This window comes from Thalassophryne amazonica, chromosome 8, assembly GCF_902500255.1.
Source record: "Thalassophryne amazonica chromosome 8, fThaAma1.1, whole genome shotgun sequence".
Taxonomy (NCBI): Eukaryota; Metazoa; Chordata; class Actinopteri; order Batrachoidiformes; family Batrachoididae; genus Thalassophryne; species Thalassophryne amazonica.
In genome coordinates, this window is record NC_047110.1 from 104078627 (window position 1) to 104097975 (window position 19349).

Consider the following 19349-nt stretch of genomic DNA (forward strand, 5'->3'; position numbering starts at 1 on the left):
ACACACACACACACACACACATACATATTGTTTTTTGTTTTGTTTTTTTTTGAAGGGAGATGAGCATTGCCCTGAACCCTAAATATCAACCACCATCCAGGGATGACCTATCCAACACCTTAATACCTGCATGGTATTCTGTTGTGAAACAGAATGTCATCCAACAGCTTGCACACGTCAGCAAAACTGCAATTACTTGCAATGGATGGACCAGCGTGGCACAGGACCACTATCTGACAGTGACTGTTCACTACATTTACAAGGGCAGCATCCAGCAGAAAGTTCTGAGCACTGAAGCAGTTTATGAGGCTCAGACAGGGCTAGTGGTGGCAGAGGAAATCCACAAAATTCTTCAGGAGTTCAAGTTGACTGGAAAAGTCCTTGCTGCCACAGTAGACAATGCAAGCAACTTGGATGTTGCCCTGAAAATTTTTACATTTTTAAAAGTTGGATGCTTTGCCCACATACTCAACCTGGCAGCACAGAAGGTGTATGGCATCCAAGCTGTGACCAGGTGGTGTGCAAAGATCCGTGCAGTGGTGGTGTGGTTGAAGCACTCCACCATAAGCAAAACTGTTTTGAGAGAGAAGCAACGACTCCTCAGTAAATAGCATTAATATAATCATGATACATTTAAATATAAGAAGTTGTTTATTGTAACTCAAATGTCTGTGTTTTAGATTTGCCAGAGCATAATGTTATCCTTGATGTGAGGACTTGCTGGAATTCTCTGTACATCATGGTTGAGCGGTTTGTGGAGCAATTCCCTGCAATCCAGGCAGCTTGCCTCAATCAAAGGCTGAGGAAGCCAATGGAGAGGGACAGGTGAGGTGATAGACAGGAGGGTCCCTTGTAATAATGTCAGTTTAACTTTTGTAATTATTTTCATTCATTTTTTTATTATTGTTTATATTCCATAGACTAGAGCGGCTCACTGACAGTGATTTTGAGAAGGCAGAGGAATTCATGAAATGCATGAAAGTCCTGTACACCTCAACCCTCTGCATGTCAAGTGACAAGTCCCCCACATGCAGCCAAATCATCCCAATCCTCACAAAGCTGGAGGCACGATATTTACCCACAGATGATGACAGTATGTTTGTGGCTGCTATAAAAGAGAAGGTCTGGGGAGATCTCAAAAAAAGATACCAGGTACTATCTATTTGCAGCCAATCTCTATGTTCACAAAGAGAGAAGCCAAACTACACAATTTTTACTACTGGACACTAAATCATGTTTTCATTACAGGATAAAGAAATTCAGAACTTCCTTCAGGAGGCCACATTGATGGACCCTCGCTTTAAAGGCAAGCTGGGAGTTGGTGTTACAGAAGCTTGGGATAGGCTTGAGAAAGCAATGATTGACAATGTCACGGCAACTCAAGTATTTTACAGCATATTTGTCAGAGACAGTGGGCTAATTGCTCATCTTTTTCATATGCTCTATGTCTATGTTACAGTTTCTTTAACTAAGTATTTCTGTTTTGTGTGTAATCGGTTTGTGTCTGCAGCTTCCACTAGAGGACCATCATCAGAGTGAGGCAGAAGTAGGTGGTGATGGTGATGATGAGGTGGAGGTGGAGCAAGAGGACACACATGTAAATGCAGTCATATACTATTTATCTTGTCTACAATGATGATGAATAGTTGTTTTTTGTGTTATACTAAACTTGTTTGTTTTTTACAGCAAAGAGGAGCTCACAGGATGTCAGCCTTGGAGCAGTTATTTGCGGATGAAGACCGGGAACTTCTCCACACAACTATGAGCACAAGCAGTGCCCTCTCTATCACGGAGCAGGTCAAGAAAGAGATTGAGCTCTACAAAGGCATGCCAGCAATTACATCTGGAGAAGACCCTGTGGCTTGGTGGTGGGGTAAGAGGGATACCCTCCCTAATTTGTCTGCCTTGTCAGAGGTGTATTTGTGCGTGCAGGCCTCCTCAACCCCCTCTGAGAGGGTTTTCTCCTGTGCTGGACATGCAATTAGCCAGGAAAGATGCCGTATATTGCCAGAAAAGGCCAATATGCTAATATTCCTGCAGAAGAACTGCAACTGAAGAAATGTATATGTGCAATAACTGTTTTATAATATTTTGTTCCATATTTGTGTTATATTTATATTAAAGTGATTGTTCGGGTTATTGTTCTATTTGATATTATGGACATTTTATTTTATATTTAGTATTATCATATGTTTTATTTATATTGTTTAAAGATTTACAACAACTTAATTTTATGTTTCAATTTTATTTAGGAATAAAAGGGTATTGTTTTTTTTGACAAAGTTGTGCAGTTCATTTTTTTTAAAGTACCAGTTCGAGAACCGTTTAAGCACCAGTATCGTTTAAAAAATACCGAGTAGGCATCGGTATCGGATAAAACCCAACTGATACCCAACCCTACCCATAATCTCTTCTTTTTTTTGTCCAGAAATAAAAAAAATAAACAAACAAACAAACAAAAAAAAAACAATAACCAGCATCCTTCTTATAATTAGCGATACTGGCAGCATGTCAACACACACTGCACAGCACTGACAGCATAGTTTTCTTCCTTGAATACCTGCCAAATTCAGAAGTGTGGGGATGCCAGAAAAACTACACGGATTGTTTGGTTAAGCTTTATTTCTTTATCACTGTTATCACTGTTCTGCTTTTCACACTAAATAAAAATGGCAAACTGATTCATGATTTTCAAAACACATGCAATAACATTTAGGTAAATTAATCGATTCTTTTTCATAGACATTTTCAATGATAAATTACAGTAAGCCAAAAGTGGCATTGTTTACATTCAATTTCAGTTTCATTACGTACATATATCAAGAAAAACCAAGGACCTTCATCAGGTACTTAACGTTCTCCATGCCGACAGCAGAGGTGGGAGCTCACGCTTAGTCACTTGAGATTCATGCACTACTGAGCATGCAAGTTGACAATGCAATAACGGTCTATTGTTACACCCCTATTACAATGTCATAAATCATCGAAAAAATTAATGTAAGCTCATTTATTTGCTAGTTTTACAAAAATTTAAAGATTGATGGGATTGAGAAGCACAGAAATTAGTTCTTTTGAATAAGATGGACTAAAGTGATTTTGATTAAATATCACTATATTAATCTCAGATTTAGATATTTCTCCAGATACAGACACATGGTTAATTCAAAGACTGTGGGTATTTTGAAAACAACTTAAGGAGTTTCTGGTGAATAAAATAAAAGATTCCAATTCACCAGTGGGTTGTGGGGTTATGGGGGTTAAAATAAAGAGTTAAGAGACTTTAAATTTAAACTTACTTTGGTGGCATGTTGATGGGAGAGCGTGGTTTCAGTTTGTCCTCCTCTTTTCTCTCCCTGGGTTCTCGAGCAGCACGCTCCCTCGGCCTCTCCTTCTCATCACGTTTCATTCTATCCCGGTCCCACTCTTCTTTCCTTCGCACCCTCTCTTTCTCACGTTCCCTCTCTCGCTCCCTCTCCCTCTGACGACGCTCCCTCTCACGGTGATCTCGCTCCCTCTCTCGGTCCCGGTGTCGTTCTCGGGGATCACGGTCTCTTTCATGGTCCTGTCAAAAAGGACATGTATAGCATTCTGGCAAAGACACATTCTTTGGAATACAGGCCAAGGTTGTAATGCCATTAATACACAGTGATGAAAGCGGGCTGGGGGGGGGACCCTGAAATTTTTTGACAAGGACTGAAGGCCCGAAGCTCTTGGTGGGGGTTCTGTGTGTTCTTCCCCAGAAAAATGTGAAATATCAGATGCATTATGATGCATTTTCAGGTCTATTTTGCCCACCAAAAAAATCTCAAATTTTTTTAGTTTTTGTTGGGTCAAGTCAATTTTTCCACCCGTCTTTTCACACTTTAGTTGGCACTAAAGTTGAGCGCCTTGGGGCAACTGTTTGTTGTGATTTGGCGCTATACAAGAAAAAAGTTGATTGATTGATTGACTATCATTTAAATCCTGACATAATGGCAAATCCGTGCTCTGCTACAAAGCCACTAGTTAGCAGCACCATTGAAAGTGGATTACCAAATGATGATATCAAGGTAACTACCTTGATCTCTAACACGCTGTCATCACAAGACAGGCTGTCCCCTCTTTTCAAAATGGTGCCATATGCCATAACGTTTCTGATTTTTTTCATGCCATAAAATACAAATTTAGCACGCTAGAGTTTGCATGGAGACAATTTGAGGTAAATTCTTCCAAGACAGATTTTGAAACATAATATCAAGGACTTACTGGAGTGTTAGCTTTTCCGTATAAACGATGATTAATAAAGTCTGGTCCATTTTTCCAGCCCCATTTTTTTTTTTAAGTATATTTTTTATTCAAGAAAGCACAAAGTAAGATGCATTTAAATACAATATCTTGAGTTGGATTTGTTTTCTTTTTTTTTAACAAACAAACCCACCCACCCACAACACCCATATATTGCTGTAACGGAGAGAGAGAAAAAAAAACATATATAAGCATAGACAGCAAAGTTAAATAAATGAACAATACAAGATATTAAACAGATTAAATAAATAACTAAAGGGAAAAACAATAATAATAATGATAATAGTAATGCTGGTAAGAGTTAAGTTGTCCATACAGTGACAAAGTTGAGAGAGAGAGAGAGAGAGAGAGAGAGAGAGAGAGAGAGAGAGAGAGAGAGAGAGAGAGAGAGAGAGAGAGAAAGAAAAAATTATAATTTATGACAGACATTGGGGGCATTACATATTCAAGTACATGTCAATAATTGGGCAAGATCAAATATATATCTCAGGGCTCCATAGGCTTACGGAAGGGTCTTGAGGTTTTTAAAGTACTCAATCAAAGGGTCCCACATCTTGTGAAATTGTCTTGTTGAGCCTCTAGTAAAGTATTTAATTTTCTCTAATTTCAATAAAAACATTAATTCAGTAAGCCAGACAGACACTTTGGGTGGTTCAGGGGATTTCCAATGTAAGACTATATTTCTACGGACTATCAAAGATGCAAAGGCAAAAGCATTCATCTTGTCAATGGGTAGCATGTGCTCATCATCCAACACTCCAAAGATGGCCATATCTGCAGATGGTTTGACTTTGGTGTTAAATGCGTTATTTAGTGTTTTACAGATAGATGACCAAAATTCAATTAACTTAGGGCAATTCCAAAACATATGGGTCATATTTGCTGGAGCAGAATTGCAGCGCTCACACCTGTCATCAATGTCGTCATAAATTCTTGAGAGTTTAGATTTATTGTAGTAAGTTCTGTGAAAGACTTTGAACTGTATCAGGCTGAGCCGGGCACAAGATGATGTTCCATTAATTCTTTCCTGAGCATGTTCCCAAATGTATCCAGGAATTTCAGAGCCAAGTTCTTCAGACCATGCAGTTCTAAGCCCATCTAATGTCGTTTCCTGAAGAGAGGTAATTATATTTGAGATATTTGCGATATGCCTCCTGAAATGCATAGGGTTACGCAAAATCTTCTCAAGTCCTGAGTCAGCTGGAGAAGCAGGAAATGTTGGACTTTGACTTTGAACAAAATGACGGACCTGAAAATATCTGAATAGGTCAGATTTTTGTAAGTGGAATTTGGCAGAGAGGTCCGTAAAATTGGCAAAAATGCCATCTATATAGAGGCGGTTACATGCATCCAAACCATTCCTCCTCCATAAAGTGAAGGTATGGTCTATTCTGGCAGCAGAGAAAAGGTGATTATTACAAATAGGGCTGTATATAAAAAAATCTTTTAGTTTGAAATGTTGTCTGAATTGTATCCATATCCTCAGAGTAGAAAATACTACAGGGCTAGAAGTGAATTTAGAGGGGGAGAGTGGTAAACCGGCAGTGAGCAAAGCAAGAAGTGAGGTAGAGGTACAGGAGTTTGCCTCAATCTTACACCAATCTAACTGAGGACTCTGGCACCAATATATAATTTTTTGAATATTAGATGCCCAGTAGTAGTTTCTCATATTAGGTAGTGCCAGGCCACCCTTATCCCTAGGCCTTTCTAAAAACTCTGTGGATTCTAGCATTTTTATTTGCCCAAAGAGGAGATTAATTTATTTAAAGATTGGAAAAAAGACAGACAAAAATATTGGGAGACATTGAAACAGGTATAAGAAACGGGGTAAGACATTCATTTTTATACAACTAACTCTACCTGGAAGAGATAAGTAAAGACCAGACCATCTCTTAAAATCAGCTTCCAATTTCAGCAAGAGGGGTTTAAAGTTCTTTTCATAGAGATCAGAGAGAGCACGGGTGATGTATATGCCTAAATATTTAAATCCAGACTTTGATATATGGAAAGGGAATGCACTGTCTGGTAGCTGAAGAGCCAAATTATTAACTGGAAAGCATTCACTCTTAGAGAAGTTTAATTTGTAACCAGAGAAAAGCCCAAAGTCGTTAAGGACATTGACAATATTCGGAATACATGATAATGGGTCAGAAATATACAGAAGTAAGTCGTCAGCATATAAAGAGATTTTATGTTCGGTTTCGAACCTACGAATACCAAAGATATTAGGGGTTGTCCTGAATTTGATTGATAAAGGTTCGAGAGCTAATGCAAATAAAAGTGGGCTAAGAGGGCAGCCCTGGTGTGTACCTCTTGAGAGAGAAAATAGTTGGGAAGATATCTTGTTTGTAATTACTGATGCTTTAGGAGATGTATATAATAAACGTTTCCAGGATATGAAGTTTGAGCCAAAACCATTTTCCGCGTCCAGGGAGACAACAACTTCAGGAGTCTCCCTGGACGCAGGAGAGTAAATAACATTTAAAAGTTTATGGATATTTGTGAAGGACTGACGGCCCTTTATGAAACCAGTTTGTTCCGTTGAGATGATATTGGTGGTAACATTCTCTAGTCTTGAAGCTAACAGTTTGGCTAAAATTTTAACATCAACGTTAAGCAAGGATATAGGTCGATATGACCCACAATCATTTGGGTCCTTGTCTGGCTTTAAAAGAAGTGAAATGGAAGCCACTGTTAAAGTTTGTGGTAAATAGCTCTGACTGAAGGAGTGGTTAAACATTTCAAGTAGCAGGGGAGCGAGTTGAGGAGAAAACTTTTTATAAAACTCAACATTATAGCCGTCCGGCCCAGGTAATTTGCCACTTTGCATTTTATGAATGGGGTCAACAATCTCCTGTAACTTTATGGTTTCTTCAAGGCTGTCTTTGGCCTCTGTGTCTACTTGTGGGATATCAATGTTGTCTAAGAAAGTCATCATATTTGATTTATCTTGTGGGGAAGAAGATGTGTATAGTTTGGAGTAAAAATCTCTAAAAGTGTTATTTATGTCTATTGGGTCTACAGACAAGGATTGTGATGTGTTACGTATCTGAGGTATTAAGCGAGACGCGGATTTATACTTAAGCTGGTAGGCCAGAAGACGACCTGCTTTATCCCCATGTTCATAATAATGTCCTTTTAACCAAAGCTGACGTTTTTCTGTTCTTTCTGTTGACAATAGGTCATACTGGGTTATCAGTGCAACCCTTTCTTTATATAACTCAGGTGTTTGGGTGGTAGAATATTGTTGGTCAATGTGTTCCAGCCCCATTTTTTGATGAACTTTAAATTGTCTCGCACAGCAGAACGTTTCAATTTGTTTTGTAGTTTCAGCACGGCGCGAAGATCATTAGATTAGACAGAATTTTATTAATCCCTTGGGAAGACTCCCTTGGGGAAACCGAGGTTCCAGCACCACTGGATAATAGCATACAGGGTAAGAGCATACCAAGTATCAAAAGTAGAAGAAAGAATCATTTAGCCAAAAATACATATATAAATACCAGAACTACTGGTTTACTGGCTACAACTGCTCCTCTCCTTCCTGTCCTCTGTCTTCCTCTTACTCCTCCTCTCTCCGAGTGAGGAGTTGTACGGTCTGATGGCCTGAGGGACAAAGGAGTTTTCCAGTCTGTTGGTCCTGCACTTGGGAAGGAGCAGTGTGTGGCTGAAGATGCTCCTCTGGTCGCTGATAACAGTGTGCTGAGGGTGACTGGCATCGTCCCTAATGTCCAGCAGTTTGCCCAGTGTTCTCTTCTCTGCCACTATTACCAGAGAGTGCAGCTTCATGCTAACCACAGAGCCAGCCCGCCTGATCAGTTTGTCCAGCCTGGATGTGTCCTTCTTGGATGGTTCGGACGTCACGAAGAGGCATGTTTGAGTGTCTGTTGTCACACATAGAGCCATGCACGCTCCATCCCTTTATGCATTAATGAGTTCTGACTTTCTGATTGGCTAAGAAATGTACTTAACACCAGAAGTATCCTACAAAACAAAATCTCAGGCCAGCAAAACAAAAATAACCCTTCTTCTTTCGAGTTTATTGGCATCTTGCAAACCAACACGGTGTACTGCCACCAACAACTGTTTGGGCGAGGAACATGAATGGATTCTGACATACATTATCAAAAATAACCCGGAAACGTTCACCATGTAAGTAAAAAGCCAGATTTCCCTGAATTTCCAGGAAACTTTCATCACCGAATAAAGGAATTTTTTCATTAACTTTAATAACCTTAATTAATCTAAATTAATAAATTAAACAAAATTTTAAATAATCCTAGACTTCTACACCATAGAACTGAATTTTAAAACTGACCCTGAAAGGGAAAACCACTTTTGAATAAAAGTGCACAAAACTGTTGGTGATGATTTTTAACTTCTCTGCTTACTAGTCAGTCCTAAAACAGGACTAAACAATTTCACAAAATAAAGAATTTAATAAAATACCGACCCCCAAGCAAGCTCCCAACATGCTAATGCACCCCCCCCCCCCCCCCCCCCCCCCCCCCCCCACACACACACACACCCCACTCCCAACAACCTTTGCCATACTAGTAATATGGCAAAGTAATAGTAAATATGCTGTGCTACCAATGTGTGATGCTTTGCTGAAACTGGTTTAGGTGGTATTGTGTTTAAAAGATGGGTGGACAGAGATTCCTGTAAAGCTTGCTTGGGGAGGTATAAAAACGATTCAAAGCAAAGCATTGATTGTTTTACGTCATAAACATTAGGATGGCAATGTTCAAATGGCAAACATTTAAAACAAGCAAAAACTTCATAACAGAAAAAAGAAAAAAAAAAAAGAAGAAACGCTACACGACACAACCGTGGCCATCTCAATGAAACAATCTTTAGTCAAGCTGAAACGCAACAATCAGTCTCATCTCATTATGAGTTAGTGTTTAGAAAGACTAGTGGTACATCGCTGTAGTTTGAGAATTAAAAACCTCTGAAAGTTTAAAGCATATTCTGAACACTGCATACAATACTCACGATGTAGTGATATGGAAGGGGTGCTTCCGTATATTGCACTCTAAAGTTTTCATATTGACCACCTCGCCACAGGGCTTCCATTTCATAGTCATAGTATGGATCAGCATATGGATCGCTGTGGAGGGAGAAGCACAATGATAAACTGTGATAGCTGAAAAGATCACTGCAGCTCACTGTACACTTTTAGCAGTTCACAAAACACATGGGACAGGTTTTGCAGTTTCAAAACTCATATAACTTTTATAGTTTAAAAGTAAACTTGACAAAGACAAACCACACTGTTCACAAATCATGAATATTTTGTATAATCAGCAATAACAATATATGATGAACCTGGTGACACACACTGAAAAAAGTGTTAATGCAAATTTACGTCATCAAAATGAAAGAAAAAATTTCAACACAGTAACATATTATATATGTATTTATCCAAATGACAAAAAATGACTTAGACTTTGAACAACTCACTCAAATACAAGAATAATTAAAAGTCATTGAGTAATTGTTAGATTTCAGTACCAGGTAAATAACAAATCTATATTATAATAGCCAACTGGCCTCTGTGTGCATATGGCTTTGATCACGCGAAAACAGGGGAGATCCAACATTTGCTGTTTGGTATGCTTATGTATTTTGGGTCGGGGATGAATGCTGCGAAAATGGAAAGGTGATAGGACTAATATTTTTTGAGAAATTAACAATTTTAGCTAACCAGTAAACAATACACATTGTGCTGCAATGCACCATGGGAGTTCAGGGTTTTAAATGTTGTCATGGTTCATGTTAGTTTAACAGTATTGTTAGTGTTATTGATTTATTGTGTTTTGTAGTTCAATTGGTTTAGTCAGTTTAGTTAAGTGTTATGTTTCCGGTACCATGAGTGAAATGTGTACTATGATTGATGTCTCCTGCCATGTCTGTTTGTCTAAAAATTGAGGCACTTGCTTGTGGCAGAATGCGGAAAAGAGAAAAACCTTCGATCACGTACAAACTGAGTACAGCTGGATGAATGCTGCCAAAACAGAATGTTGATAGGACTAATATTTTTAGAGAAGCTGCTATTAGCTAACTTTGCTAATTACATTCTGGACAAACACGCCATTCCAGGAGGTGACGGTAAATTATATTTATATTAAAAGTGTGAGTGCATATATGACTTTATTCAGTAAGTTCAATGTAAGTAAATAACATAATTGTAAATACGTTAAAATTGCATAGATGACGCAAAAAAGTGAAAACATTTCTATTGCGGTCCATTTAAAAATCAAATGACAAAAAATGAGTAAAAATAATAATGATAATAATAGTGTGGATGTGATAACAAAAACCTAAACAATTTATAAATACAGTAAGACCGCAAATTAACATTTAAAACAAATTACATAATTAACAGGAAATAAAAGGGTTGCGTTCTTCAAAAAATTGCTGAGGTCTAAGGTTCTAAAAACATTCTGGACTCACACACCACTCCAACTCATTATAGAAACTCTACACAATTCATGACCACCCTTGAAAAATGTCAGCTATCAATTTTATAAACACTATGCAATCTAGAGCCAGTGGATCCCCATGGGCAACACGCTCATATAAAGCAATGCTGCACAAAAGAGACTACAATTGATTTGAAGGAGAAACCAGGTTCAGTAGGTGTGACTGGACAATCTGTGCATACAACAACTTTTCTCTGGTGCTTCACCACAATTTTCTGGAAAAGTAATATATGGAAAGACGAGACCAAACAAGTTATATGGAATCTAATGGCCCTGTCACACGGCACTTAACGAAGGGTGACGAAGCCCTGACGAAACAAGAAATCTGGACTTTCGTTGGCATCGTTTAACCTTCGCACAGCTTCATTCCTGCAGCTGGCACTTCGTCAGGATTTTTAAACTGTTGAAAAATTTGAACGAAGGGCAACGAAAACCTCAATTCGTCTGTGTTTCGTTTTGCTGTCATCTTGACATTTTTTTAATTGTTTGTTTAGTTTTTGTAAGGTTATTGTTTAATTTGACTTCGTTGGAGCAGCTAAGTGTTTTCACACAGTGCAGAAGCCAGTCTGTGAGCGCTGAGGCTGCTGCTGTGTTCAAGTACCGTTGGAAATTACAGGGCAAACTCAGCCTGCTTGCTTGGATTTTTTTTTTTTATCTGTGAGGGGGGTCAGCTTCAATGGGCTCAGGCACCTTATATAGGGCAGAATTAATCTTTTGTGTGGATGTAATTATTTTGCCACAAGCAACTCTTGAATTTGAAACAACAAAAAAGTTGTGTAATTTCCGATGGTACTTGAATGCAGCATTAGCAGCAGCGCAGCAGCTCCTGCATGTGCGCTTATTATTTTTTATTAAGTATAACAATATGAGTGTTGGAATGACAATCCAGCCCTTATGTACATGTGGCAACAGGTAGATAATTAAAAATATATATATAAAGAGCTGTTCTGGAAGGCAGAATTCACATTGTGGATCAGCTGCAACTGGTGGAAATAACCGCACGAGTCAATGTGCGCGTTCACACGTACTGATCAATTTACTGCTCTGATATATTTAATCATCTTTACACTTATATTTATATTTGTTCTCCCTTTTGACAGTTTTCTGTTCTAAATTAATATATATGGCTTAGAATGTAATACAGTGATACAGCAGTGACCACAGCGCACTTTTTCTTTTTTTTTTTTAAATTGGAGCAAGACGGAGTGCGCAGCATATCGACAGACAGTGAGGATTCTGATGATGATCCCTCTTGAGCAAGTGGTCCACTGACGTGCACACAGATCTCCACAGCTTCTGTTTGCAGTTTCTCCAGGACTCAGGCGCTATGAGCTCCGTCCCAGCGCTGAGTCCTGGAACGCAGAGATGCAGACACACACTGCTCCAGCTGCGGCTCCAGACGTGTTTCGTTAAAGCGTCGAGATCGTGAGCTTCGGTTTTGTTAAGTTCCTCTTTCGTCCCTTTTGCGCTCCTGCTTCGCAGACTGTTCATGATAAAGCGCTTTCGTCCACCTTTTCTCAACGAATTGTGACTTTTTTTTTAACTTTTTCCCTTCGTTCAGGAATCGTCGTGTGCCGTGTGACTGGGCCATAAGGCTTGACACACGGCCAGAAGCCATGCGAGAGATTTATTTACGGCATGAAAAAAACCAAACCAGTAACTATAACGTCAGCAAACTCTTAACTATGACTTATAAATGATGTAATGGCTAAAGAAGGAGAGTTTTGCGAGTGACTCATTAGTGTAAGACACAGGGAAGGTTGGTAAGGCTGTCAAGGGGAGAAAGGCTGAAGAGACTTACCCATAGATTGGATCTCTGAAATCGAGTTCACTGAAACAGAAAGAAAAAAACCTCAGTGCAGCTCGGTGGAGTCACATAAATCATATGTATGTTATATATGCTCAGTGGAAAACAATATCAAGGAAATTAAGACTTTAAAAAGAAGAGAATCCACATATATTTTTCATCATTCTTACTTGTAAAAAGTGATTAAACTTGTCTGTTTGTTTCCAGTACTTTCTAGTACTCTGAAATAAAATGTACAATTTTTATTTATTTATTTATTTTAAACAAGAACAATTCAGGTGATTGCTTTAATGTGAAAAAACACAGGCAGAAAGTATCACACAGTGGTTTAATAATTATCTTTTTACCGTTGGAAAGACTTGCACTCTTAAAGAAGAACACCTGGTTCAAAAAGTGTGAGGACAATATATACACATTGAAGGACAATTATTAATCTCATATGGGTGATCCTCGAGTGGGGCAGCTACTACTACTATACCCTCAGCATGATAGGGGCCATATAAACTACAAACTTGGCGGATCGGCTTACAGCACTGGAGTGGACACTTATGAACTCATGCCTTCACAAAAGGATACATTTTATAGTCACCCTATTTTTTTTTTATAGTTTGTGTTTGTCTGCCATCCAAGTCTGCTTTCTGAAGTTGGGGTGTGCACGTGACATCAGGTGACGCTTATATCTGCATCAGGTGTTATCAGTTTCCCGACCTCTTTGCCGGATGGACTGCCTCTTCAGCGACTGGACTGAACAGCACTCTTCTAATTAATACAAGGTTGTAATCATTTCTTTTTATTTCTGTTACCTGTTTATCACTTCTGTTAGTTTTTAAGTGCAAGAGCTACAAATTTTAGGTCATTATTTTACTCCTGCGTGAGTCCGAGGAGGGGGTTAGTGCTTAGGGTGTCTTGGCGTGCAACACTTTACAGACAGTTGACAGACAGGTCAGCTGATGCAGAGACTCTGATCCAAACATTTGTCTCTTCTAGATTGGGCTACTGCAATGTTCTTTTTTCTGGTTTACTGCAGTCCAGCATTAGGGCTCTACAACTGGTACAAAATGCTGCAGCCAGACTTTTGATATGAAGCAGAAAGTTCGACCACATTACATCCATTTTGGCATCTCTTCACTGACTTCCTGTCACAGTGAGATCAGATTTTAAGGTTCTGCTACTAGTCTATAAAACTGTTCATGGACTGGCACCTCCCTACCTAGCTGACCTAATTAAACCTTACGTACCAGCCTGGGCTTTGCATTCTCAGGGTGCAAGACTAATTTGTGTCCCCAGGGTGAATAAAATGTTTGCAGGCCACAGAGCCTTATCTTACCCTGCACTTGTTTTGTGGAATGATCTCCCTGCAGAGATGAAACAGTCAGATTCCATAGAGACATTCAAGCCCAGACTTAAGATGCACCAATTCTCTCTTTTGTATGGATAGCATGCTGGAATACTATGGAACTATGCTTCCTATACCAATAACTCATCTCATTAGTCATGTTAGGAGGTCTCTGCCTCACTTCAACTATGCACCACAGGGCACTAGACTGATCACAAGACGTCCTGGTTGACGCTGAAGGCACTTTGACACTTGCACGCATTTAAACCCTGCACCGCTGCGCAATTCGTCATGCCACAGAGGAATTTTGTACAGCTGCAGCTGTTCTCGTGCGCTTCATGACATGGAGAACGCATTTGGAATCATCTCAAAGGTAATTATTTGTAATATTTATATTGTAATGGCGCAGTAAACGGTTGCATTTTCATTCTTTCTCATGAGTATCTGTAAAATGATATTACAGATTTAACATCGTCATAATCGTTCGGATGAGCTACACTGTGGTGTGCTGCGCTGATGCAATGACTCGCAGTGGCACACTGTTTTTGAATTGTTTACGCAATGTTCACGTGTAGTTCACAAAATTCATGCGTGCCAGAGACTTTGAACATTTAAAAATTTTCTCTGTGCACATGCATGCAGCCATACACAGTTTACAACGTTTTATGAGTTTGCTCTCTGGCACAGCAGACTGCGTACCAGTGCGAGGATCAAATGTCTGCAAGTGATGCTGCACACTGCAGTCTGGTTTTGAAATGTACTCTTCCATGAAGACAGCTCCTGCTGTGGCTCACTGACGACGTGATAGATGGACGCTGGCTCTTGCTTTTGTCCGGTGATTGCGAATATTCGTTATATTATATTAATATAAGTTAATTCTATGTTGATGGTGGGCAGGGGGTGTCTTTTGAACAGTTAAAAGAAGGGGTAGGATTTTATAAGCATTTCTGCTACTTCCTACTCCTTTGTCTTTTCTCTGTTCATCGAAACTATGTGTTTTTGGAGATTTAGTTTTCATGTTTATTTCACATTTTGTCCGAGATAAATAAATAAATAAATAAATAAATAAATTTTCTTTCCAGACAAGGTGAATTTTGAGCACATTGCTTATAATACTGAGAATATTTTATAGAAATGCTAAGTGAACAAAAAATATTAGTGGTGCATAAAATCCTTTTTTTTAAATTTAAATCATAAAACAAAAATCCAGATGGATTACACCTTTAATGGTAGAAACTCATGTGTCACGAATTCTGTGTTTTGTAATCAAATATTTACTTAATGGTTTTATTGTGATTATAGATGCCAGTGTAGCCACTTAATTACCACACAATAACGTACAGTGAACAGGGATGGACAGTCATTACAACACTGTAATTATTATTTCCTCCTACGCAAGACTGCAGGTCATTATTGTCTGTTATGTGCTTGCTACGTCATATTGCTGTTATACGCTCACACAGCTTCAGCGTGTGAAACAGAATGTGAATGATACTTACTCTCTGATGATGCGGTAGCTGCGCTCTCTGAAGAAATCATTCTCCTTGTCAAACTCTCTGTCATCCTCACCAATGGTCACGTTGAACCGCTTCTCTTCAAAGTCCGGCTCCTGTTCCTTACGGATGGTTGCTTTCTTCAGCACCTATTTGACACAGAAAAGGAAAAACAGTCTGCATTGGGTAACTGGGCAGAGGTGACTGCAAATGGCACAAAGCGCTCATCATCACAAAATCTATGAAACACAACACTGCTGCATGTATCACAGTCATGCTTATCTTCTAAGCATTCCGCTGGGTGTTATGCCCAAACAAAGACAGAAGCAATGTCAGATATAAAAATATTTGGACTCTGAAACAACATTTCAGCTGGTAACCAGATAACATGGGGCGTTAAAGCAAACAAGAGCGGAGTGGAGATGTTGCTTTCATTTGGCAGTATTTTAATCTGATGGATTGGAGGGCTGAAGAACTACAGCACTTTTTCTATGTAATAACAGTTTAAAGACGTGAAGCATCAAAAGCTTTTGGAAGACTAAAATGATTATAAAATCAACTAATATTTTGCAGTGGGTTGTGACTGCAAACACGTAAACAAACACACACACACACAAAAAAAAAAACAAAACACTCGCGCAGACCTACTCCCAGTGCCCCCAGTGTCTACGATCACCGCCCTAAGTGTGCCCCCAGTGTGCCCCCAGTGTCCACAATCACCGCCCTAAATATGCCCCCAGTGTCTACAATCACCGCCCTAAATTTGCCCCCAGTGTCTACAATCACCGCCCTAAATTTGCCCCGTGTCCACAGTCAATGCCCTAAGTGTGCCCCCGCCTTAAGAGTGTCACACAGTACATATTTCATATTTAAACAATTTTTGTTGTGATGTAAAAAATGTCTTGTTTCTTTTATTGTGGTGTGCAGTAGCTCTGTGGGAGCACCCCAAATTTCGTTGTACCCCCACTGTACAATGATAAAGACTATTCTATTCTAATCTGATATTTTGGTGCAAATGCTTTGCAGTCAATGACTGGAATGTGGAACCCACAGAGAACAAGTCAGAGAACTGACCTGCTAAGACACTGTCAAGATACCAATGCAACTACACTGAACAAAAATATAAACGTAACACTTTTGTTTTTGCTCCCATTTTTCATGAGCTGAACTCAAAGATCTAAAACATTTTCTACATACACACAAGACCCATTCCTCTCAAATATTGTTCACAAATCTGGCTACATCTGTGTTAGTGAGCACTTCTCCTTTGCAGCGATAATCTGCCCCAAAGTAAGTGCATTATATAATTGTAAATACATTAAAAATACATGGATGACACAAGAAAGTGAAACGCTTATTTCCACTGTGGTCCATTTAAAAATCAAATGACAAAATAGAAGTAAAAATAAAATAATCATCATCATCATAATAATATTGTGTATATATGATCCTAAATTTATGAATACATTAAGACAGTAAACTAACATTAAAAATGTACATAATTAACATGAAATTAAAGGGTTGAGTTCTTAAAAAAAAAAAAACTGTTGAGGTCCTAGGTACTAAAAACTTTCTGGACTCAAACACCATTCCAACTCATTATAGAAACTTTCCACAATTTATTACCACCCTTGAAAATGTCAGCTACCTATTTTATAAACACTACCCAATCTAGAGCCCGTGGATCCTCACAGGCAACACACAACAACATTCCTCAAAGAAGTGGACATCTCTGTGAAAGAGAAGCCATGTGATGAGCAGAAGCTGAGTGTTCTTCTTATCATTTTGCCCACTGTGAAAATAACTGCTCACAAACGTAACTGAACAAGTTTCTCATCTATGAAACCAACAGGATTATTTGTGAGTCATCTCAGACCCTTTCACTGTGGACAATGGCATGTCGGTATTCAGCAATACATGAAATCTGAGTGTGGCCACTGCATCATGGTTTATCAGTATGTGTGTTTTGTCAGTAACCTCCCATAATGAGATCACAACCAGATAAAGTTACCCTTTCATTGCTGTGTTTTGCTTTGTGGGTTCTCTTCCTTTTTATTTCCACGGTCATATAATACTGCTTGTAATGTGTGTGTTAAGGGGATAGACAGATAACAATTATGCAAACCAGACATTTGCTCATCAGTGACATTATTCTATTTGGTTTTAAGAATGCTGAGATTACCGTATTTTCCAAAGTATAAGTCATGTTTACACTAGTTTGGGATGGACTGCGACTTATACTCCAGTGCAACACATATCTTGAAAAATCACATTTGTTGATAATAATAACTATTCATATAACACTTTCCCAGGAAGCAAAGCACTAAATAAAATAAGCTCCAATAATAAAAGAATAAATAACTAATAATAATAATACAATAACATGCTTTTGGAGGGTGGTATGCATTTTCAGAGGCCCTCCGTTCATGCCCAGTTGCCCAAAATGACTGATATTCGCCCAAGTTAAACGAGCGGACTCAGCCCTAAAGATGAGATACGGAGAGGCTCTACTCAGGAGTTGCCACCTGTCACTCAAAGCAACCACGATCCCAATTATACAGAACTTTTTGGCTTCAAACATCTTAAACTAAAGCCCCTTTCACACCGGGCCAATGTAGAGTTGCGTAATGCGGCGTACCAACTACGCCAAGCTATGCAGCTCTACGCCGAGTTTTTGCTTCTCTACACAGAAGTATGCTGAGAAGTATGCAAGGCGGACGCAAAAATTTTTATAAACACCACCCAATCTCCATTCCACGCCTCACGGACAGATCGACAGGGAGAGGGCATCTCCACATTCACTGTCCACTCCTCACGGACAGATCGCACGCGCCATCATGCTGCAGCTTTCTTTCGCCTCCAAGTTCTCTCAAGATTGTGGAAAGTTAAATAAAGTCCATTAACTCCTGCTCACAGACTGATCGCCAGTGAGGGAACATGTCCACGTCCACTATAACTCCTCACGGATGGATGGCCAGCAAGAGTACATGTCCACCGTCCATTCCTCGTGGACGGAACATGTGCACGATTGCCAGCTGCAGCTCTGCGGTACTTTCACCTTTTTAAGTTCTTGCGTGATTGTGGCACGTTAATAGAGTTCATTAACTCCTGGAAATAATGTATTCTGACTTTTTCCAATGTATCAAATCAATCTTCCTATCCAGGCAATCAGTGGCATCCTGAAGCCATGTTTCTCCCCTCTGTGCACAAGGCTTTTCTCGTTCTCTTCCTCTCTCTCCCTGCGCGCAACTATGCAGCCATTCCTGTGTACTATATACAAGGTCTGTTAGAAAAATATCAGACCTTTTTATTTTTTGCAAAAGCCTGATGGATTTAAATCGTGTGCTTGCATGAGCCAACCTTGAACCTTCGTGCGCATGCATGAACTTTTTCACGCCTGTCGATTGCGTCATTTGCTGGTAAGCAGCCTTTGTGTGGGACGTGTGTTGTGCGGTCAGCAGATTTTCATTTCAAGGAAAAAGATGGAACAACTGGAGCTGCGCCGCATCAAATTTTGCCAGAAACTGGGCGACAGCCAGGTGGAAACCATTCGGATTATTCAGGCGGCTTTCGGTGACGATCCTGTGGGCATCACACAGATTAAGGAGTGGTACAACCGGTTTAAAGACGTCCGCACAACGGTGGCGAGCGAGCCACGCTCCGGTCGGCCATCAACATGCTGAAATGACCAGATCATTTCCAAAGTGAACGCTGTGGTGATGCGGGACCGTCATGTGACTATCCGAGAAATTGCGGAAGAGGTGGACATCAGCACTTTTTCGGCACATTCCACTGTAGATTTCCACTGTAGAAGACAGAAGATTTGGCCATGAAAAGAGTGGCTGTGAAATTCATGCTGCTTCTGACGGTGGAGCAAACGCGCCTCCGTGTTGAAGTCTCACAGGACATGCTGTGACATGCCCACCTCTTCCACAATTTCT

General features: G+C 39.5%; 1 protein-coding gene across 1 annotated transcript in view; it reads right to left on the reverse strand.

Moving 5' to 3' along the window:
• Positions 1-3276: 3276 nt before the first annotated feature.
• Positions 3277-19349, reverse strand: part of LOC117516219 (zinc finger CCCH domain-containing protein 18-like) — a 35702-nt gene continuing 19629 nt past the window's right edge. The window contains exons 5-8 of the mRNA XM_034177136.1: positions 15415-15557; positions 12574-12603; positions 9283-9397; positions 3277-3562 (exon numbers count right to left, since the gene is read on the reverse strand). Coding sequence (XP_034033027.1) covers positions 3293-3562; positions 9283-9397; positions 12574-12603; positions 15415-15557 — 558 coding nt within the window. The 3' untranslated portion in view covers positions 3277-3292. The remainder of the gene's footprint in view (positions 3563-9282; positions 9398-12573; positions 12604-15414; positions 15558-19349) is intronic.